Source organism: Kryptolebias marmoratus, linkage group LG21, assembly GCF_001649575.2.
Source record: "Kryptolebias marmoratus isolate JLee-2015 linkage group LG21, ASM164957v2, whole genome shotgun sequence".
NCBI lineage: Eukaryota > Metazoa > Chordata > Actinopteri > Cyprinodontiformes > Rivulidae > Kryptolebias > Kryptolebias marmoratus.
The window spans coordinates 22,201,874-22,223,015 of record NC_051450.1 but is presented as its reverse complement, the minus strand read 5'-3'; the positions used below and the strand labels follow the sequence as shown (position 1 = coordinate 22,223,015).

The 21,142-nt window shown below is 42.6% G+C and overlaps 5 protein-coding genes and 1 non-coding gene across 9 annotated transcripts in view; 5 read left to right on the top strand and 1 right to left on the bottom strand.

Annotated features, from left to right (window-relative positions):
* LOC108235139 (ankyrin repeat and SAM domain-containing protein 6) overlaps positions 1–707 on the bottom strand; it is an 11,709-nt gene extending 11,002 nt beyond the window's left edge. For 2 of the 3 annotated variants that reach the window (XM_037973225.1, XM_037973226.1), the window contains exon 1: positions 92–680. In XM_037973225.1, coding sequence (XP_037829153.1) covers positions 92–423 — 332 coding nt within the window. In that variant the 5' untranslated portion in view covers positions 424–680. Of the gene's footprint in view, positions 1–91 lie in introns of all 3 variants that reach the window. The other variant, XM_017414952.3, reaches the window with a different exon arrangement.
* A 776-nt stretch (positions 708–1,483) lies between these two features.
* On the top strand, positions 1,484–2,926 carry rps20 (ribosomal protein S20). Its single transcript, XM_017414986.3, has 4 exons — positions 1,484–1,693; positions 2,266–2,365; positions 2,545–2,618; positions 2,703–2,926. The coding sequence occupies exons 1-4, from the start codon at positions 1,499–1,501 to the stop codon at positions 2,883–2,885; spliced, it is 552 nt and encodes a 183-aa protein (XP_017270475.1). The 5' UTR covers positions 1,484–1,498; the 3' UTR covers positions 2,886–2,926.
* LOC112450476 lies at positions 2,413–2,481 on the top strand. Its single transcript, XR_003039119.1, has one exon. It is a non-coding gene; the product is annotated as a small nucleolar RNA U54 (small nucleolar RNA).
* Positions 2,927–4,000: 1,074 nt separating the features above from the next.
* On the top strand, positions 4,001–10,498 carry zgc:56231 (uncharacterized protein LOC406257 homolog). 2 transcript variants are annotated; one of them, XM_017414985.3, is made up of 18 exons: positions 4,001–4,137; positions 4,218–4,295; positions 5,101–5,220; positions 5,297–5,435; positions 5,505–5,689; positions 5,769–5,859; positions 6,555–6,716; positions 6,797–6,908; positions 6,972–7,034; positions 7,623–7,772; positions 7,852–8,017; positions 8,092–8,268; positions 9,041–9,180; positions 9,279–9,444; positions 9,599–9,716; positions 9,814–9,884; positions 9,953–10,072; positions 10,143–10,498. In XM_017414985.3, exons 1-18 carry the CDS (start codon positions 4,066–4,068, stop codon positions 10,353–10,355), a joined length of 2,343 nt encoding a protein of 780 aa, XP_017270474.1. In that variant the 5' UTR covers positions 4,001–4,065; the 3' UTR covers positions 10,356–10,498. The 2 variants fall into 2 exon arrangements, with proteins under 2 accessions (XP_017270474.1, XP_024861473.1); XM_025005705.2 differs by having other exon boundaries at positions 9,953–10,068; positions 10,143–10,338.
* Positions 10,499–10,645: 147 nt separating this feature from the next.
* LOC108235217 (regulator of G protein signaling 9 binding protein) lies at positions 10,646–14,147 on the top strand. The gene is made up of 3 exons (XM_017415057.3): positions 10,646–11,372; positions 12,431–12,737; positions 13,521–14,147. Exons 1-3 carry the CDS (start codon positions 11,277–11,279, stop codon positions 13,907–13,909), a joined length of 792 nt encoding a protein of 263 aa, XP_017270546.1. The 5' UTR covers positions 10,646–11,276; the 3' UTR covers positions 13,910–14,147.
* A 3,313-nt stretch (positions 14,148–17,460) lies between these two features.
* mcur1 (mitochondrial calcium uniporter regulator 1) lies at positions 17,461–20,913 on the top strand. The gene is made up of 9 exons (XM_017415051.3): positions 17,461–17,796; positions 18,109–18,225; positions 18,321–18,424; positions 19,452–19,553; positions 19,622–19,663; positions 19,753–19,824; positions 20,019–20,072; positions 20,309–20,423; positions 20,552–20,913. Exons 1-9 carry the CDS (start codon positions 17,676–17,678, stop codon positions 20,605–20,607), a joined length of 783 nt encoding a protein of 260 aa, XP_017270540.1. The 5' UTR covers positions 17,461–17,675; the 3' UTR covers positions 20,608–20,913.
* Positions 20,914–21,142: the final 229 nt, after the last annotated feature.

Below are 21,142 nucleotides of genomic sequence, written 5' to 3'. Positions count from 1 at the left end.
TCTCAGACCCGGATGAGGGTCTCTGCCCGTCTCAGACCCGGATGAGGATCTCTGCCCGTCTCAGACCCGGATGAGGGTCTTCCAGCCCCACCTGGCCGCCTGCATCAGCGGGGTCCAGCCGTAGTTGTTCCGGCTGTCCACCGACGCTCCCTTCCGCAGCAGGAACCGGACCAGGTTCTCGTGGCCCCCGGCCGAGGCGAACTGCAGGGCGGTGTTCCCCTCCTCGTCCGTGCAGTCCACCGGCACCAGGGGCGGCGTGAGGTCCGGGGCCGGGCACTCGGAGCCCGCCTCCGACCGCAGCCTGCTCTGCCGGCCCGACTCCCTCTGGACCCCGGGCTCCAGGACGCCCCGGGCCGTCTCGTAGTCCCCCTCATCGCAGGCCCGGAACAGCAGCAGCGAGTTGGCGGGGACGCCGAGGCTCATTTCTTCATCCGACGTGTTTTTATTCCGCCTCCATTTTTATCCTCGATGCGCCGGAAAACTTTTCTTCTTCTGTCCCTTTCTGGGCTCCGCTCGGAGATCATGACGCGCTGGAAAATAAAGTTACGTTTTCACCACAGTTATTCTTTCCAAACATTAAAAACATTCCAGATCCTAAAATCAATCATAGCATTCCTAAAAAAAACAACTTTCCGAGGACCAACCCGGTTCCGTTACTTCTATCCGAACAGCGTCAAGACGTACTCAACGCAGCCAATCACTTCCGCTTTGATTCTACAAAATAAAAGCCAAGCGCCTGAGCACGCATGCGCAACAATCGTCGCGTATTAAAACGTGAAGCTGATGACCAACTTTGAGATTTTAACCAACGAAGATTAGACAAAATACCTGTTATTAATCAGCTATACACAGATTAACAGACTGTCTTTATTTGGGTGAAGTTAATAAATATTAAACAAGACTTTACATCTTTGAAACATTTCTAACGAACAGCAAATACATTGGGTATACTACCTTAGTTTTGTAAAATTATTTTATAATAAAAATTTAAGCACTAGACTCACGTTTTGCTCCAAAATAGTCAAAATAGGTTAGTTTGTTCACAGGAAGTACTATAAGTATTATTTCTGCCTTTACAGAAATTCATGTTCACTGTCCTCTGGTGGTAAAACTACACTACAATAATAAATATAAAGATATCTCAAATATGACTGTGGGAATGAACCTTTAAATAATACAGCTCGTCTCCTAATTTTATTAGGTGAATTATCATAAAATAAACAAACTGTTCTAACTTCGTTTAAGACATAAACTCATATGTTTACATTATGTTACAAACCTGTAAACAATACAAACGTTCTAATATCCTGGCTGTCTTTTTTAATTTTATTATTGTTGCTTTTTTTATTTACATTTTGTGACATAAAGTCAATAATAAAGTTCAGGGGCTCAGAAAAGTCACTTTAAATGTCTTATATATGTTAAAAATATTCTCAGGCTGCCTGTCAAACATCTGGTGGTGAAGCGAGGAACTACAACTGCTTAATCGAACCGCTAGATGTCGCCGTCGAGCTGCGCTCAGATTTATCACAGAAGAAGAAACAGAGCCCCGGATGTAGAGTACATATCCAGGAAAAGGGCCTCGGCTCGTCCTTTTCCACGGAGAGCTAACCACGTTCGTGGCGTTTCTTCCTGGCTCACCGCTGTTCGCTTGAGTTTCTCCCGAATAAGTCGGTCAGGAATAACTAAAATGGTAAGTGCTGTTTGAGTAAGCCAAGCGCAAACTCCTGGTTTCGATTTGATAGGTTTAAAGGTTATTTTTAACTTAAATTTTAATCTTGTAGCATCGTTGCTAACCCACATTAGAGTTCCCGCCGGATACAGTTCACATAACGCGATGTCAAAAATAATCGCAGTGTTTTTGTGTTTAAAAACTTTTTTAATTACGTTTTTTTTGGGATGGATATCTTTATTAAAGAACAGTTAACGATTCGTCCGACCGACTTAATTATATAATGCATTATTTTAGTTTTAAAAGAGTAATAGAGTTGCAGATTTTGCTCCGCGTGTGACTTAGCTGGTGCGTTCACTGTCCGAACTTCGCTTGTAAAGTCCTAAACTAAACAGTTAAACAGCTTTTAAATAATTTCTATTGAGGCAGTTTTTTTAGTTTTTGTCAAAAATAATGTTAACATATGTCTATCCTTGGTATAAAGCTTGCCTCTGTTAAAAGCCTGACATTATGAACATTTGAATTTTTTGCCCTATGCAGCTTTAAGTGGTTTTATAAAAGCAACAACCTGATGGGTTTTTTTCTACTTGCAGGCTTTCAAAGACACCGGTAAGGCACCTGTTGAGACTGAGGTCGCCATTCATCGCATCCGCATCACCCTCACCAGCCGCAACGTCAAATCTCTGGAGAAAGGTGAGCGATTTTAGGTCGATCCACGGCGACGATTAAAAACTAAAAACTGAGCAGTGAGGATAACAGCTTTGACAACGATGAACCGTGGTGACTCTATACGCTATTCTGAGCCAGAACCTCTGAGCTGTGAAGGAGCGCTGCTTTTCTTTGTGTATTTTAAGACTTTTGTTTTCCCACAGTCTGCGCAGACCTGATCCGCGGCGCTAAAGACAAGAACCTGAAGGTGAAGGGACCCGTCCGCATGCCAACCAAGGTACTGAAAACAACCGACCACCTTAACTTTGTTTTTATAGAAGTCATTTTCTGAATCTGACGTTTCCTCTCTCTGCCATTTCAGACTCTGCGCATCACCACCAGGAAGACTCCCTGCGGTGAAGGGTCCAAAACTTGGGATCGCTTCCAGATGAGGATCCACAAACGCCTCATCGACCTGCACAGCCCGTCTGAGATCGTCAAGCAGATCACCTCTATCAGCATCGAGCCGGGCGTGGAGGTCGAGGTCACCATCGCAGACGCATAAATGAGCAGCAGGTTTTTCAATAAAGAACTGAAAAGAGGAAACTGAAGCTGGCGATTCTTCATTTGGGCTGAAACGAACACGGGAACAGGACAAAGTGGCACCGAATTCATATGAAAAGTTTTGGTTGGGGTGGCAAAGTTCATACAGTCTTAAAGTGTGAAGTTTGGTTTTCAGTATTTTCTGTGTTGGATAAAAAATGTTTCTAAACTTTATTTTCTAACAGATAAAAATCTTTGAAAAGTTGAAATAAAGGCCGATGTTTTGACTTGGTAAGATGGCTGCCACAGCTATTTTACCTCAGCAAACACAGAAATAGTTATAACTCAGTCACACATGGCTAAAAGCCACAAAACTGTTAGCTCAAAGCTAAAGGCTAGCTATAAATATGAAATACGTGACTGAAACTCAGGAATTGATGTCTAAATATTTATCTGCAGCTCGTTTATTCGTCAAGTCAAGCCAAATTAAGATGGCCGCCATGGCTAATTGCCCCTAGCAAACACAAAAATGGCTATAATTTAGCCACATGTAGCAAAAGGCTATCTATAAGCTAAAAGTAGCAAGATTCTAGCTAAAGGTAAAAAATGAATGAAACTCAGGAATTCATCACTAAATGTTTATCAAGTTAAGATGGCCGCCACATCTAATCGATCTTAGCGAACATAAATGGCTATAACTCAGTCATGGTAGCAAAATGTCCTAAAACTGCTAGCTCGAAGCTAAAAGTATCAAAAGCCAAAGTAGGAAACCGTTAGCTGGAAGCTAATAGTAGCCAGATGCTAACTAAAAGTATAAAGTGGATGAATAAAACAGGAATTAATCACTAAATATTTATTGAATCAACCCAATTAAAGATGGCCGTCACAGCTAATAGGCCTTAGCAAAGCTGAGGGTCATCTGGAACACGAACTCTGAGTTTAACGTTATTCAGGGTTTTACCTGAACATTAATTAATTCTGTAGTTTTCATGTGATTTATTGTTTAAATGAGTTTATATTAAATAAATAAAGCAGTTTAGTGATTCAGCTGAAGCTAACAGGCCTCCTGGGATTCGGAGCAGCTGATTGGTCAGATCTGATGAGCTCACCTGTTTCCAATCAGATATAATCAGAAACTCCTGGAGGCTCAGAGGTGGAAAAGCTCAGTTCTTCCTGAAACCTCAGAGCTGGTTTGTCTCAGGATGAGTTCAGTTTTTGATCCGAAGGAGGACTCGGTTCTGACCGGTGGACCCTGCAGTCCTGCGCTCCAGCAGGTGATGTCTGGTTTTTACTTTAATCGGTGTAACAGTAGCCGTGGCGTCCATTTTACCTGAATTAAAGCTGTCTTTGTCAGGCTGAGCAGCGGATGATGCAGATCTACCTCAGAGTTCGTCCATTTTCTAAAGAGGAGCTGGACAACGATGAAGACCAGGTACAGGAAAGATGTGGACTTTATTCTGGGTGTTTCAGATTAGTTTATAAAACAGGAAATGAGTTTATTTTGGAGGGTTGTTCAATCAATATTTAATGTTAATTAAAAAAGTCTGAAGGAGAGTTGAAGGGGAACCAATGCAGCTGCTGCCTGAAACTTCTCTAAAACTTCAGTAAAGTCCAGGCTTTTGTTTTGAAGGCTAACATATAGTTTATTTTGAAACTCTTTTTCTGTTGGCTGCTTTCGTCTTCCCTCAGTTCTTTATTTTTATTTTAAAACTGCCTCAGTTCTACAGGGTTTACAGGTGGCGAAGCTGTGATGAAACAGCGTTAAAACAAATCTGCTGAGTCACCGGTTGCCGTGGTGATTCCCACCTTTTTGGGGAGCGGGAGGCCCAGCTGCGCTATTCAGGGATCCGAACCGTCTGAAGAGTCAAACAAACTTGCTGTAGAGAAACTGCAAAATTAACCTTAGATGATAGAAGCTTCTGAGTTTTTATTTGCTTATAGTAAATTATTTAGATGTGGCAAGTTAAAGAGAAGTTTTAAAAAGGAGCTAAAAGACTCTAAGGGGGTTTATGAGTAAATAAGTCCTATAGCAGCGAGAGACGTTGGCTGAAAGAAAACGTTTTGATGTGTAAACATTTAGTAGGTGAGATATTTGTGAGAGAAAACATCTACGGTTAAAACCTCCAAAAACCACAAACTGTTGGATGTTAAAACACCATTTGTTCGGTTAAAGTCCAACTTTCTGTGGCCCGTTTAAACTTCACCAGATTGATCTCGTTTTAAACGTTTCTCTTCAGGGCTGCGTTGAGATCGACGACAGCCAGACGGTGACGCTGAACGCACCTAAAGGCTCGGCCACCATGAAGAGCAGCGAGAAAGGAGTCGGCCCGTCGATCCACAGGTTCTCCTTCTCCAAGGTGAGGGTCGTTCCCGCCGCGCTGCTTCAGGCGGGTCTCCGTTCTCGTGTTAAATCCTCCTCCTGTCGGGCGTCAGGTGTTTGGACCGCGGACGACGCAGGCCGAGCTGTTCGAGGACACGCTGAAAAGCCACGTGTCTGATTTCCTGGCTGGGAGGAACGCTTTGATCTTCAGCTACGGTGTAACCAACGCTGGGAAGACCTTCACCATCCAAGGTAAACATCAACCCTCCGGGCTTTAAACACCAGGACGGGCTCTGAAGTCTGTTTTTAAATCCTCATTAGGAACAACTAGAGAGCCGGGGATACTGCCCCTTGCCTTGGAAGCCACCTTCGACTACATCCGGGGTCGGCTGTATGATGGGATGGATCTGAAGCCCTTCCTCAGGAACGCTGCGCAGAGCCTGGATCCTGACCAAGTCAAGCAGGAGAGAGCTGCTAAAGCGGCCATTTTTGCTTCAGTCAGAGAAGTAAAGTCTTCGGTTTGAACTCCAGTCATGTTTTGAACAATCGAAGCGCCACAACCTTTTTATTTTTCCACTCATCCAGGATTGTGATCATCAGAGAAGCAGTTCAGAGTCTCAGATGTCTTCTGACTCCGTCCTCTCAGCTTCTTCTTCTTCTTCCCACGATCAAACAGGTACAGGCTGAGTAAATGCACCTAATAATATAAACCTTGTAGTCTTAAAGTCAGGTTCGGTGTGAAATTCAAACAGGCTAGCCAGCAAACCGAAGAGGAAGTGATGCAGAAAATACGGTTTTGAAAGATTCGTCGTACAAATTTCTTGAACGTGTCGAAGTTGAAGCGACCTGCGAGCCTCACGTGGAGATCGAGAACCCCCCGCAGATGTTTGGAGACATCTGTGGGGGGTTCTTGATCGAGGTCGAGAACCAGACGCTACATGAACCACGAGACCCGTTGCAGGTCGGTCCGGTCCTCATCCAGCAGCTGCCTTGGAGGTCCAAATCCACCGGCCTCTGATCCCGAAACGAGGTCTGGACCGGCGAGACGCCCCGTCTTTACACGGTCCAAATCAGTGAGTCCCAGCCCTGGTCCTTGAGGAACACCGTCCTCCATGTTCGAGTCGTTTCCTGCTCTGACACACCTGGTTCTGCAGACGACGAAGGATGGTGTTCCTCGAGGATCACTGTTCTTAGTCTCTCAGCTGACCCGTGTAACTATCGGACCGCTCGTCGACGTTCTTAGAACCGTTGAGAGAACGTTCCGTCCTTTTCTCAGTTCTCGCCGTGGCCCAAAGAGATGCTGGTTTATTTACTGAAATGCTGAACTTCACCAAACTTGACTGCTTTGTAAAAATGTTCTTGTTCCTTCAGTGCCGGCCAGCAGCCCAGCAGAGGAAAGCTGCGATCTGTTTGCTTTATGGGTGACTTACTTTGAAATCTACAACGAGTGCGTGTACGATCTGCTCCAGGCGGCGAAGAAACGGCCGTCTCTTCGTGTTTGTGACGACGGAGCTGGAAATGCTTATGTTAAAGGTGTGAAAAACAAACAAAACGTTCAGAACGAGATATCTGAGGCGACAATCCTGCATAAAGGATTAAATAATTTGTTCCAGACCTGCGGTGGATCAACATCCAGAATCTGAGCGAAGCCTTCAAAGTTCTCCAGTTTGGAAATAAAAACCGAAGCGCCGCAGCAACTAAAGCCAACCAGTCATCCAGCAGAAGGTGAAATAAATCTCTTTATTTAATTTATTTCTTGGTGTTAATCAGCTCTTTTTTGTGTTATAGCCACAGCATATTTACCATGAAACTACTGAAGATAGATGGACAAACGGTGAAAAGAGTCTCAGAGTAAGTAGAACCGTTTATCTCAAAGTCGGCAGAGAGACGTAGACCGTAGTTGTGTTGAGACATTTAGTTCAGCTTTATAATAATATAATAATAATTTGACCTGCAGCTGGTGTTAAAGGTCACATTGTGGAGAAAGAACTGGGCTGTTTTCCATTCTCTCATCCAAAAGGCTTCAGTTCTGATCCTGGTTTAGTTCCAGGTTTATAATTTAGAACGATCAGTAATTTGATTGTTTGAGTCTCTGACCCGCCCCTCCGTCCTAACGAGGCCAACAAAGATGGCTGCTTTCACACTCTGACCTGGACTAGAAGCTTTTGGATGAGAGGTGATATCCCCACATCATGGTGCTGCCACCGCTGTGCTTTGCTGTGGGGATGGTGCTCTCGCAGCTCCATCAGGCTCATCTTTGGCCTCCTCTCGGCAGGTTTCCTGTCGTTTCCTATTAAAGATCAGGGTTGATCTGAGATTTAGCTCCGATCTGTACTTCTCTGACCCGTGCAGTTTCATGTGATCTTATATGACGGTAGCTCTGATATAACCACCCCCGCCACGAACAAAGATAATGGATTCTGTGGAAACCTTCCTCAGGTTCTCCCTGTGTGACCTGGCTGGATCAGAGAGGTGCCACAAAGCCAAGACATTTGGAGAGCGGCTGAAGGAGGCCGGGAACATCAACAACTCCCTCCTCATTCTGGGGAAATGCATCACGGCCCTCCGCAGCCATCAGACCGCCGACAGGTACAGGAAGTGATGAAACGGCCGCTCACACTCCTCGTCTGGCTGCAACACGTTGCCTCTCTTGCTGCTTTTTGTTTAGGACAAAAAACGGCTACGTTCCTTTTAGAGAGAGCAAGCTGACCAAGCTCTTCCAGGCCTTCTTCTGTGGCAGGGGCGGAGCCTCCATGATCGTCAACATTAACCAGTGTGCGTCCACCTACGATGAGACGCTCCACGTGATGAAGTTCTCCGCCATCGCCAAGCAGGTTGGTGTCAGCCCTCTACGATTGGTCCAAAAGGTTCTTAAAGAGCTGAAGATTTTTTATCCTGCTGTTTTCAGGTGGTTCAGGTGATTCCAGACAAGCACCTGGAGTCTCTGAACCCTTCCCTGTTCGGTCGAGACGGGAAGCCGCTCCTGAGGAATGGCCTGATTGACAACAAGATGTTGGAGAGCTACCTGTCTGAGGAGGAGCTGCTGGATGAAGATGAGGCTGACGTGTCTCTGCTGCCGCAAAGTGTACAGCTTCTATCAGATCTCCTGTTAAATCTGCATCCAATGTTCTTCAGCCTCAGTTTTTAATCTACACTCAGTGCCTCAGTATGACAGAGTTTAAGGTTCAGAATTCCTCCAGACTCTGAAATATAAAACTTCACTTCAGTCTTGGTTTCATCAGATCAGAGAACTTTGGTCTTCAGTCTAAGAGTCCTTAAAGTCTGAAGGGTTTCTACTGTGGGATCTAAAGGCAGTTCTTACACCGACATAAATGAATGCCACAATCTCTCCTTGTGCCAGAACTCGGGGGATTCTTTAATTGTCACAAAAGATCCCAAAGTTTCTTTGAAACGGGGCGTATTTAAACAGACATAATACATTGGTGTGTATTGCATACTTCTGACCAGTTTGTGATTGGTCAGTTTACATAACTCAGGAAACCAGCCCAGGCCTGTAGATCAGTCCGGCTCAGTACAGACCCACTTTTTTCCAGGACCTGTCTTAACCCCTTTCTAACATATCCTGTCTAAGTACTGTTCTGGAAAGTTCTATGCTCTCTCAACACACAAACGTAACTCTTGTCACCCTTCCTCTTCCATGATTGGTAAACTGCAGTCTGTCACAGAATGCAATTCTCTTCCACACAACCATAAACCTGATCGTTGGTCTGCAGACTGACCACCAGGTTCTTGGTCACCTTGAAGGCCCGTCTCCCTCCCTTCCTCGTTGTTCAGGTGACCTGTAACTTCTTAAACGAAGCCCGTACTTCACTACATTTTGTTTTTGACGTTCCCAGGAGCTTCTGAATATGATCGAGAATCTACGAACCAAACTCCTCGCTGAGCGAAGGAGAAACTTGGTGCAGGAAATGGAAATACGGAAAGAAATGGGTGACGCCATGCTGCAGCAGATCCTGGAGAGCGAGGAGCTCCACAAGTGCGCTACTCTTTTAAATGAATGGAGATTTGTTCAGTTATGTTATGTCGATCTTGGACTCATTCTGAGATCAGTTTGTTGTGATCAAACCTTTAAAGTCGACAGATTGAGGAGCTGAAGGAGAACCATGCAGAGAAACTGGAGAACACGTTTGAGATGTACAAAGACGCCATCAAAGAGCACGCCTACCAGTGCGCCATGAACAATCTGGAGGATAACTACGTCCCGCTCGACGAGTTCACTGCAGAGCAGAAGAAAGTAGAAGTAGGTCCGTTTGGTTTTAAACACTTTAAATAAAAAGGTCCGCTGGTGGAGAAGCAGTGGTTCAGATCTGGTTTCGTTAAGAACATTTGTTTGTTTCTTAACTCTGCCATGAAGTGGACTTTCAGCTGCATTTTGTTTCCTCCCGCCCGCTCAGAGCCTCGAACATAAAGTGTCTGAGCTGGAAGGCTTGTTGTCCAGAAGCAGAGGTGTCCCCGTGGTTCCAACAGTGGACCGGTCCTATCAGACAGAACCATCTGCAGACGTTAAAGCAGGTTAACAATGGTTGTTTTATTGGGGGGAACTAACTCCTCTGTTCTTAAGACTTGTTGGGGAGGCTAAAAACAGTCTGAGTTGTTTTTGTTCTCGCAGAAAACGATCGACTCAAACGACTTCACAAAGAGAAATGTGTCCTGGAGAGGATCTGTGAAGACAAGCAGCAGGTAACCAGGACTCTTCCTGTCAGGGCTTTTACTCTGAAGACATAATTCTGTTAATGTTTGGTCTTCAGTTAGTTTTATCCCTGGAGAAACGGCTGGCGGAGGTTAATGAAACTCTTCGGGATGTCAGAGATGCCTTCCTGGAGAAGTCTGCTCAGCTGGAGGATCTGCAAAAGGAACTTAACGAGCAGGTGAGACGGTTCCCTCTGAACCCAGCCAGAATCCGGGCTCCCACAGACCAGTTTGATGTTCCTCTTGCAGTCAAAGTCTTTGGAGGACGTCTTGCAGCAGAAGAACCAGGAGATCGCCTCCCTGAAGGACGACGTCGCCGCGCTGTCCCAGCAGTCTCCTGTGAAGTGTCCCGCGCCGCCGAAGGCCAAGCGAGGCCTCCTCGCCAACATCAAGGAGGCGGTCTCATCACCGCGAAAAGGTCCGATTAGCCGAAGGAAAACGACCAGAACTCCAAACAAGTAAAGGTCCAAGAATCTTTAACCAGATGGATTTTAAAGTCTTTTTACTCCCAACAACATAAAGAAATTAGTCATTGTCTGGATGTTGGTACGTTTTAAACGTTTGTCTGTTTAATGTTAATAAAATTGAGTTATTTAGCCTTTTAACAGCTCCGCATTGTAACTTTTATGACAGTTTGTCTCTGTTGCTTCAGATCCTTTTGGTAGTTTTGCAGCTTTAGTTCCTGGTTTCTGCAGGAAAAGCTGCACGTTGGTGGTGTTCTTCTTCTGTCACACTTTCCCTGAGCTTAAATACAGCAAGTCAAGTCAAAAAGGGCCATCCTGAACACATACACAGGAAAACTAGTGGATTAAATGCTTTCAAACTGCACCATTTGATGGTTCAGGACAGCCTGTCTGCAACGAGGAGCTTTAATGTTAATCAGCAACTAATTAATGGTTGGATTGCATCGAGCTGAGAATCCTTTGGTTCTCGGCTGATGTGAACCATCATTCCCTCGGGCTGATGGGATTCTTCACGTTGAGAGGTCCGACCCAGGTGAAGAGCCGTCAGTGAAAGGACCGCTGCTGGAGACGGCCAGCTGCTCTCCCATCTCTCGGGGTCTGAGTGATGCTTAATGAGATTAGCAGTTAGCCTGCGTCAGTGCAAAGGGGTCAATCACAGGATTAGCACGCTTGCTTAAGAGTTACATCAGTTTATTGTACTTTTTCTTTATTACTTTGACTTTCCTGCCTCCGAGGCATGTTCAGCCCCCCCAGCAGGAGCGCAGCTGCAGAAACGGTGCAACATGCTGCCCTGGGACGGGGTCTCTGGACTCTCAGCTGCTGAATGAAGCTTCGGAGGCAGCCGGACAAGTGAAGGGCAGCTCGGGCTGAAACCTCGCCTGCTGTGGCAGAGTCTGAGACTCTGGACTGAGCCTCCTTCATGCCACCTGGAAATAACAAGGTTGGCAACGACGGCACAGCTGGCAACATCCAGGCGTTGGAAGATGGGAAGACTTTGGTGGATTCTTTAATTAAGGTAAGCAGCTGCAGGTTTTCATTTATATTTTTAATGTTGGAATAAAAAAAGACGTGGATTTTTCTTGTGTCAGAAAATCCAACATAATCAGCTGTTTCTGCAACAACTGAAGCATTTAATTGACTGAAAATATTAAATATTACATCTTTTAAGCTGATATTTCAGACTGAACATAACAAAGTCCCCCCTGCAGCTAAAAAAGCACTCTGCTCTGAATTTCCTGCTCCGCTGCTTCCCTGTAGCAGCTCTATTAGTTAATGCTGTTTTTCTTTTATTTCCCAGTTTGTGGCTGTAAATTTACTACATTTGGTTTGTTAACATTAATTTTTCTTATTTTATTTCCCAAGGTAAAGAAAACAATTTGCTGTTTTCAGCCTAAATATACAAAAATGTGTTGAATTAAACAGATTCTTTGATTAAAATTTGCTTAATCGACACAAAAAACCAAGAATTAAACAGAACTACTTCAATGTTAAAGGCTAGAATTAAAATCTATCCAAGCAGATGTTTTATTCTGACTTATTGTATTAATTAAAGTTGGTTTTAATGATTAAAGTTCTTCTCTTTTTGCCACCCGGGCCGCTCGACTCCACAAGGTTGTTTTGGCTTATCTAGAAATAGATCGATAATAAGATTATATCTAATATTTTTAATGAATGAAACCACACCTGCTAATCCACAGGGTTAAGCTAATGGACATTATTAAAACACAGAGCAGGTTATTTAAATAATAAAACCAGTTTTATGCTCTATTTTTGTTTTATTTTATTGCAATTTTCAAGTTTTGTTTAAAGAACAATTAGCTTTTTTTTTTTCCTGCTGTTTAAATAAAAAGCTCAACATTTTATTGGATTTGTTGTTTTAGTGTTGTACCTCAGTCAGGTTTACAGATACTGAGCTGAGATTTGATGTGGTAGTAGCTGAGAGTTGCTCTGACAGATCACTGATGCAAAAATTCTGGTTTTATTTAAGATTATTCTTGTGATGTGGACAGGAGGAGCCCATCCAGGTCCGTGTCATTTAAATATATTTTGTTTATTTGAACCGCTCCTCTGCAGGTCGTGGCATGTTACCGGCATCTGTCCTCGTGTGTTGGCGGCAGCACCGACAGCCTGCAGCTCCGCCACCAGCTGCAGCAAACCAGGGAGAAGGCCCAGACGCTGTCCACGGCCCTCTGTCACCACCTGACCTTTCACCTCCGGGACAAGAGCCTGCCCGAGGAGCAGCGGCGGGAGATGGAGCTCCTCTGGGTGGCCTTTTCCTCCAGCCTGGAGCTCCTGCACGTTGACATGTGCAAAGTTTTTACCATCAGTGGCATTTTCTCACTGGCCCACCCGGCGTCCCTGGTGCAAACCGGCCTGCAAGGTAAATTACAGCCCGGCTGGGTTTGACTGTCAGATTTATAAATATTAAGTTAAATCCTGGTGTGATAACAGCTGAGACTGTTCAGACCTGACACCTGAGCCAAAAGGTTAACAAAGTATGAAGCTGCAGTTTACCAAATAAACCACAAATACATTAACTAATAACATCTGAAGCATATTATCGACACATTTATGCAGTTCAGAACCATTTGAGTCTCATTTCTGTGCAGTTATTTGGCAGCCTACGCAACGACGTGATGAGATCTCAGTACATCTTTACTGTTAACATCAGAGCTGAGTTTAACAAAATATTTCTTGTTCTGTGGTCGACGCCGCACATATTGCCATACGGTGACCACAGCAGGTCCGAAAACAACCAGAACTAACTTTAAACTAGAGAAACTCTCAGTGTAGTGTCTTGAGAAAAGATTCAAATTAATGGTTCATTAAAAACTTTTAGACGAGGAGAAAACATAAACAAAAAGACGGCATCTTCAGAGTAATCCTAATTGGATTTATGTTTAAAATGTTATCATCTTAGTAAAATGTCTGAAATATTTCACTGAAACTCTCATTAGATGAACATCTACAGCTAAATAAACTCACAACAATGGGTGTAAATCGGTTAATTGTACAGATATTGAGCTGAACTTTGGTGTGGTAGTAGCTGAGAGTCGTCCTCATGGCCTGCTCTGAGCGGTAACAGCTCAGTGAGTCCTGGTTTCAGCTCAGATGAGTTTTCTTGGACGTGTTGTCTGCTAACCGGCTGAATCTGCTCCCTCAGGGGGAGGCAGTGAGGTCGCGGCTCGAGCGCTCAGCCTGCCGGACCTGAACCAGGCTCAGACTCAAACCCTCCCAGCCGGCCTTGAAACAGAAGAACGCAGCACCGTGGAGCGGGAGATCGGCCAACTCGACCGCATGATCGACGACATGGAGGCGAAGGTCAACGTGCTGCGCTGGATGGTGGAGCCCCGCGGGCTGCAGTACGCCGATCCCGTCAGCAGCACCGACAGCGCCTCCTTGGCTCTGGTGTCTGTGGACGAGGAACAGCCCGGACCCGGGTCCAGATCCCAGCCTCGGAGCCACAGGAGTCAGATCTTTGTGCTCGTGTTGCTGTTCGCTGTTATTTTAGTGGCAGCCATTTTATCTGTCTGTATTTTCATTTTCTCTTGAACAAAACCTTAATATAACTTTTTTTTTTTTTTTGTAAGTCATTAAAGCGAAGTAAAGGGCAAGCTTTGCATGTACAGTAGGATGTTTATTTTCTTTAAAATCATTTGGAAATGAATGGTTTGCTGTTAGGGCATTTGCTGAAATGAATCCAAAGCTGCTTTGAAATAAAAAGCCTGATTGCTGATCGAAACTTGTTTAATAAAATGTGAAATAAAACATAGTTTAATTGATCATGATATATTTTTCTGCACATATTTTGATACATAAAAGGTGAAATTTGACTTAAAAAAAACATCAACATTTTGTATCTTGAAGCTACTGAGATGATGTAGTGCAGAAGTATAAAAGTTAGCTGCACTGGTAATAAGTTTTTAAATCCAGAAATGCTAAAAAGGTCATCATTGGGGCACTTTTTTTGGTTCAGAGGGAAAAGGGCCGGTGCTCCAGCACCACCCAGTGTCTATCTGTGCCTGCAAACTAATTACGTATTTTCCTGCATTTTGTATTTTCAGATCCTGTTTACTAACTAAATGCTTAATTAGGAAATTAAATATTTAGTTTAGAAATTAAATGTTTAGTTTGAAAAATATTTAGTAAAGAAATTAAATAATTAGATTGGACATAAACATTTAAATTGTACAGAGCCTCCTTCATTTGGGGATGAGATGAGTTCAGATCAGAAGTCATCAAACACAACTTGCCTCTTTTCAACATGTTTGTTTATTAAAAAGCCCCAACTTTAATCTATGATAAACCTGGTGAAGAAAAGTTAAAACCGTAGACGGCACTCTCTGTTGATAAATGTAAAAAAACTGTAAATAATTTGTCCCAACTTTGATGAAGATTCTTTGGTTAAATCCTGCCTTTCATTTATTTCAGGTTTTGGTTTGATGACGGCAAGAACCGGACTTTATTCTGTCGTCATTCCAGCTTTATATTCTGCTCACTGGTGAGTCTTAAAAACTGAAAAAACAGTCGACTGATTTGTAAGAATTCAGACTTTTATTGTGGTGGAGGAAGCAACAATGTTTCCAGCGTTGATTTCCAGTGGAATCTCAGGTGTTCAGAGAAATTGTTCAGAAACGTCTGGACTCTCTCTGTGAACGCAGCAGAGGCAACATGTTTTCATCATGTGAAGAGAAAATACAACCAAACAGCAGGAAAAAGGACAATTCTGCTCTGAAGAAGAAGGTAAAGCAGCAAAACAACCCAAAAACAGCTTGTTGAGAGCCTAATTTCTATCTAAAAACTGTTATAAAATAAAATAAAAGCTATAAGAGACGATGATATCAGGGCTCGGGAAAAGAAAACCACCTTTCTCAGCTCGGTGTGCAGTTTGTCCTTCAGAATATGAGGAAACTGGACGAACGGAGGACAAAAGGTGACTCTTTTAACACAAACGTTTTCCCATCTCTGGAAAGCTAAGTCGAGTTTCTCCGGGTATAATAAATCCACCCGATGAGGATGAGGACGAGCAGCCAGTAGAGGTCCTGAGATGAAGAGGCTCCTGAATGAGACAGAATGATGGTGAGAAGTTTGGACTGAACTCAGACCAGGGGATGGAGAGAGACGGAGCTGAAAGGAACTCACCGGTTTCCAGAAAGGAGGGGCAGTCTGCAACAAAAGCCACAGGATGGTTAACAGTCACACCTTCACATAAACACTCAGGCTGATGTTTGCTGAAGAATCTCACCGTACTCATTGGTTGGGATGTTTTTGCTGTTTCCCTCCATCAGCAGAGTGGCGTTCTCCTTCAGCTCAGAGCAAACGCCGTAGACAAACCCCTGGAAACACACCAAACAACTGAAAGGTGAAGGTGGAGAGACGGAGGAGCAGAGAGGAGCTGCACCGGTCCCGCTCCACAGGTGGCCGTTGTCGTTATCAGAAAGGTACAGGAGGCTGACGTTTGGATCAGAGGAACAATGGCAGCTGAGAGGAGCCAACTGCAAACACAAGGAGCCTATCAGTCCAGCATCTGTGCACTAACAACTCAAGTTGTTCTCAGTTGACATACTAAGCTTCAAGTTATGACACGATCTGCACTGGAGCTGTGTGCTCTTCACACACTTCAGCTCAGAAACCAGCTTTTTACAATAATTCACAAGTTATTTGAACAACATGATGGTTTTTACAGTTTTTACAGCAGCATTTAGAGCTAAATGAGGACAAACTGAGTTCTTATTAAACTTTAGTGTATTTCCAAACTACTAACACTTGTTTTATTGTGTTATTTGTGTGACAAACTGTAAAAACTCATCTGATGCCATCGTCGTCTTTCATGTTTAACTCATTTCTCCTAACCGTTAAACCTTAAATCAGCTTGGTGTTTATGAGTCAGAGAAGAAGGCTGGACAAACAAAACCTACAGAAAATATATCAATCTTTGTTAAATAAAGATAAAAGTTTAGTTTTTAGGACTAATAATCAGAAACAGTTCTTTAAAACATTCTTGTCAAACTTTCCTCTCCAAATCAGACAATGTCTGAGGTGTTTCTGAGTGAAATAAACAAGTTTAAAAGTTTTTAAAAAACATGTTTTCGTTTCTCTCCTCTTCGCTGTGATATTTATGTCTGCAGGATAAAAATGGAGCTATTCAGAAGAACAGAGTCACCTTTTAGCATTAACCAGTGTTCAAATTGTAAGAATCAACCTCCTTAGAACAATCGAAATAACAAGTCTACTGATGCGCTAAAGTCACTCTGGTGTTCAAAAGTGTCTGACAGGCACTCCAACGCTTCTTCTCCCAGACTGGCTCTGTTTCTGTCTTTTTATCCCAACCCGATCCATGCCCTGCACATAAGGGCGCAGGGGAGTGGGCTATATTCAGCTATATCTACGTAATATAATCCCTCTTAGTGTAATAAAGTATTTTCAGGCAGAAACAGTTTGTCATTGGACATGAAATGAGTCTGAATCACTTTATGGCAGTAAAAACACCTATTTTGGGCAATTTCTGGCATTTGTTTAGTGTGAGACTGAATTCATTCAACCATATCTATATATTATCTACATGAGTGAAAATTGCAGTACAATTTNACTGTGATGGATGTAACTTTCCTCCAACTAACTCCATCACAGTTCAGTAACCACACAGTTGTTCGAAATTTAAACAAGCTTAGTGCCGATAACCCGTGAAAAGAACATCGCAAGTCTTAGAGAGAGAAAAGGGTAAACGAGAAGAACCTTTGTTGTAATCTTGGCTAATAAACTATATGTGTGTTTTTGGTGTTTACATAATTTGTCTAAAACAACTAAACGACCGAGAAAAACCTTCGAAAAGACTCGACGAGACACTGAAGCAGGCTGAGCGCAGTCCCGCAGCGCGCTCCTTCGCGGGGGCGCGCCCGATCTCACCCGATCAGTTTTTGGCAGAGAATCACTTTTTGGCACCACACCTGTGGTGCCAGATCTCACCCGATCAGTTTTTGGCAGAGAATCACTTTTTGGCACCACACCTGAAACAGATGCCTTCAGGGTTAAAAAAAAAACAAAAAAAACCTGACAGCAATGACTTATGTTGGGTTTGCTAAAAAAAATGGAAAACCGGAAGTCCGCAGCTGTGGTGATCAGCAGGGGCAATAACCGGGGAAAAAAGCGTGAAAGAAGTGCTTTACGGAAGTAAAGTTCTTCACAGACAGAAGCTCACTCTTTAAGGACATTAACTTTGACCACGGTGTTAAAGCGGTGTCGTTCGCCATTCAGGATATTTAGTTTTATTCCGTTAGAAAAGCGGCATGACTCCGCTTTAATTCCGGGCAGAGTTAGCATGTGGCTAGCAGCGCTTCGGAGCTTTCAGGTGTCAAACATCAACACCTCCGCAGGTCTCTGGCGACGAGCTCCTGGACTGAAGTTAAAAGCTGCTTCTGTGAGACAAAAGGCCAAAAGAGGTAAAATAGTTTATTTCAACTAACTTTTAAGTCAATGTTCCACATTAACCGTACGTTGCACTTTCACGCAGCTTCCGTTTTTCAAAATAAAAGTTTATCTAAAAAGTTAATTGAGGCAGCTCTAACAGGAGTCTTTCTTGTTGCATCAATATGAACTTTTCACGTCATTTAATCAACAGCCATGTTGGATATTTTAAACCCTGACGCTATTTTTTGATAAAAATATCACCCATATTGTGCTGTATTTATATGTTAAGTAACGAGTTAAGTTGAGTTTTTCAGGACATTTGTGTTTAATTGTTTTAATTTCAGAGCTGAAAACGTCCATTAAAGCCCTCCAGTACGATCTGAACCCAGACGGGCCGAAGGCTGAAGGTGGAAAGCTGTTTTTTGATACACATGCAGTCGTTCGACTCTTTGAAGATAATGGTTTGTTTCTGGGTTTTTTTAAATATTATCTGACTTTATGAATTTTGTCGTGTTGCGTTTTTCACTAAGTTTTGGTTATTTGTTCTTTTCGTCAGGTTTCACTCCTCAACAAGCCGAAGTAATCGTTAAACTGCTGCTGAAGACGACTAACTCCAACATGGACGTGATCTCCAGTAACATGGTGACCAAAGTGCAGCAGGTGAGACCGGAGGGGGAGATATTAAAGAGACACTTCAGAGCTTTTAATGTGGGGCTCCAAGGAAAGATTAAGATAAAGAAAAATGGTGTTTTCTTAAAAAAAATGCTATGTTCAACGCTTATTCACCCTGGAAAACCCGAGTTAAAGCTAAAAGAAGCAGAACAATAGCTAAAAGTAGTAATCCTTTAGCCAAAAACACTAACTTAATGTATCAAATTTATGGCTAAACTTAACAAAACCTTAGCTAAAACTAGCCAAACGGCTAGCTAAAAGTTTAAAAATCCTAGCTTAAAGCTAAAAGTAGCAAAACAGTAGCTAAAATGTAAAAGTTGCAAGGAAGTAAAGACCAATGAAAACTTAAATTGCAAAAGGGTAGCTAAAATGTGCCAAAAAGTATCTTAAAACTTGAAGTTAAAAATGCTAGCTAAATGCCAAAAGTAGCAAAAGGCTAGCTAAAAGCTAGTTAAAAACTAAAAGCAACTAAATGCTAGCTAAACGAATCAAAATGCTAATGAGAAATGAAAACAGCAAAAGGCTGTCTAAAAGCTAAAAGTAATTAAATGATAGCTATAAAATGCAAAGAACTAACTAAAACATAAAAGTAGCAAAAGGCTATCTAGAAACTAAAAAATAGGTAAATGTTAGCTAGTGGCTATAAATAGCAAAATGCTAGCCAGAAGCTGAAACCAGCTAAACCAGCTACCAGCTAAGGAAGTAAAAAGTTAGATTAAATCTAAAAGTAGCTTAATGCAAGCTATAAGTAGCAAAATGCTTGCTGAAAGTTAGCTAAATATGTAGCTAAATGCTAACAGGTAAAAAATGCAAAATGCTACCTAGAAACAAAAATAACAAAAGGCTTCTAAAAGTAGCTAAAAGCTGTCGAGAAGCTAAAAGTAACAGAATATCTAAAAGCTACCAGCTTAACACAGTTTTAGCCTCTTCAGCACATTTCAGCTGCATTTTACTGTCTGTGTTTTTATATTTTTATCGTCTGACGATTCTGTGCTTTTGTTTTGTAATCTGACAGGAAATCGTGTCGCAGCAGCTGATGTCTAAAATCACGGCGGTGAAGAAGGACATGATCATCCTGGAGAGGAGCGAGTTCTCCGAGCTGCTGGCAGAAAACGAGGTAAATCAGCTCGTCTGGTACCGAACTCCGGGTTTGTTTACGGTTCTGACCCGACTCGTTCCTCGCAGAAACTCAAGATCCATCTGTCGCAGCTGAAGGGCCACCTGGCTGTGAGTTTTAATTCATAATTTAGTTTATTTATTTTGGTTAAAAAGGTTATAAAAGGCTTTAAAGTTTGTCTCCTTCCTCCGTCCTGCAGGACGGGATGAATAAAGTGCGCTCAGATAATATTCTGGACATGAATTTGGAGAAAAGCCGCATTAAAACAATGGTAAGTTTTATTTTATCAGTTAAACAGAACTTTAAATGTTAGTGTTTTATATGAGAGAATAGCTGAACAAGTTTTTAAATTATATTTATCCTGAAAAATATCCCCCACTCCACCTCCCTGCTGCGTTTGTGTGTAAAAAAAACATATTTTTATTCTTGATTGTCAGTAAAAATGTTTTGTTTTTATTATTCCAGAAAGCCGAGCATGAAAAGAAGCTTCTGATGACGAGAAAAGAGATCATGGAGATGGTTTGTAAATAAATAAAACATGCAGTAATGTAGCGTTAGCTTTCACCTCCTGCTGGCTGTAAATAATAATAATAATAACATCTGTCGGGCCAGATGTTCAGAGGTTTACACGGCGTCACAGCCGAGGCCTTTTCTTTCTGTCCGTTTTTATTTCCTGACGTTAATTAAATTAAACCGTCTGCTCTCTGTTCTCCGTGGCGGTAAAGTTGTCGTTTCGGCTGAACTTCCTGTTTCAGACGGCGGAGCAGGAAGCTCATCTGACTCAGACCAACATGAAGATCGACACCGAGGTTGCCGGTTTGAAAACCATGCTGGAGTCCCATAAACTGGACACCATAAAGTACCTCGCAGGTGAGGATGACTGGGCTGATTCAAGATGGCCGCCACAGCCAGTGTCTGTCAGTTGGGGTGGTAGTAGCTGAGCATTCCTTTTTATTTTTATAAAAATCGACTTTTATTCAGATTTATTCCTCCTCCAGGTTCGGTGTTCACCTGCCTCACGGTGGTTCTGGGTTTCTACCGGATCTGGATGTGACCTTTGACCTCCCCCCTCTGTTGCCCCGCCTCCTAAAATGGAGGCCTTCAGGTTCGGTTGGACGAGGTGGCGTCCAGCTGAGATTTCTTCTCACCTTTTTCAGGCAGCTGTTTTTATTCAAAGAGTGACTTTTTCTTTAATTTTTGTTTTTGGAGTAAAATATTTTGAACTGAAGATAAAGTTTTTAAATGATTTGTTCACGTTTGTAAATTATGAGCTTTAATCGCTCCGCAGTGTTTTTAAAGAAGCTTTGCTTCATTTTTATCAGATTTGTGCTCTCAGAAGTCGTTCCTCAACAGATTATTTTTATTATTTAAATAAAAGTTCTTCAGGTTTCATCCGATTCAAGCCGAATGTTCTCCAGTTAGTTTTCAGTTCAGTGCATTTTCTTTTTGTTTATTCAAAGAAATAATAAAATATTTAAACATCAGTTCTTCAGGAAAAAAAGACAACTGTGTTAAATATTTGCTTTATTATTATTATTTCTTAAAAGAAACTAATTATTATTTGTCCTCTCTTGGCTCTGACAGAACAC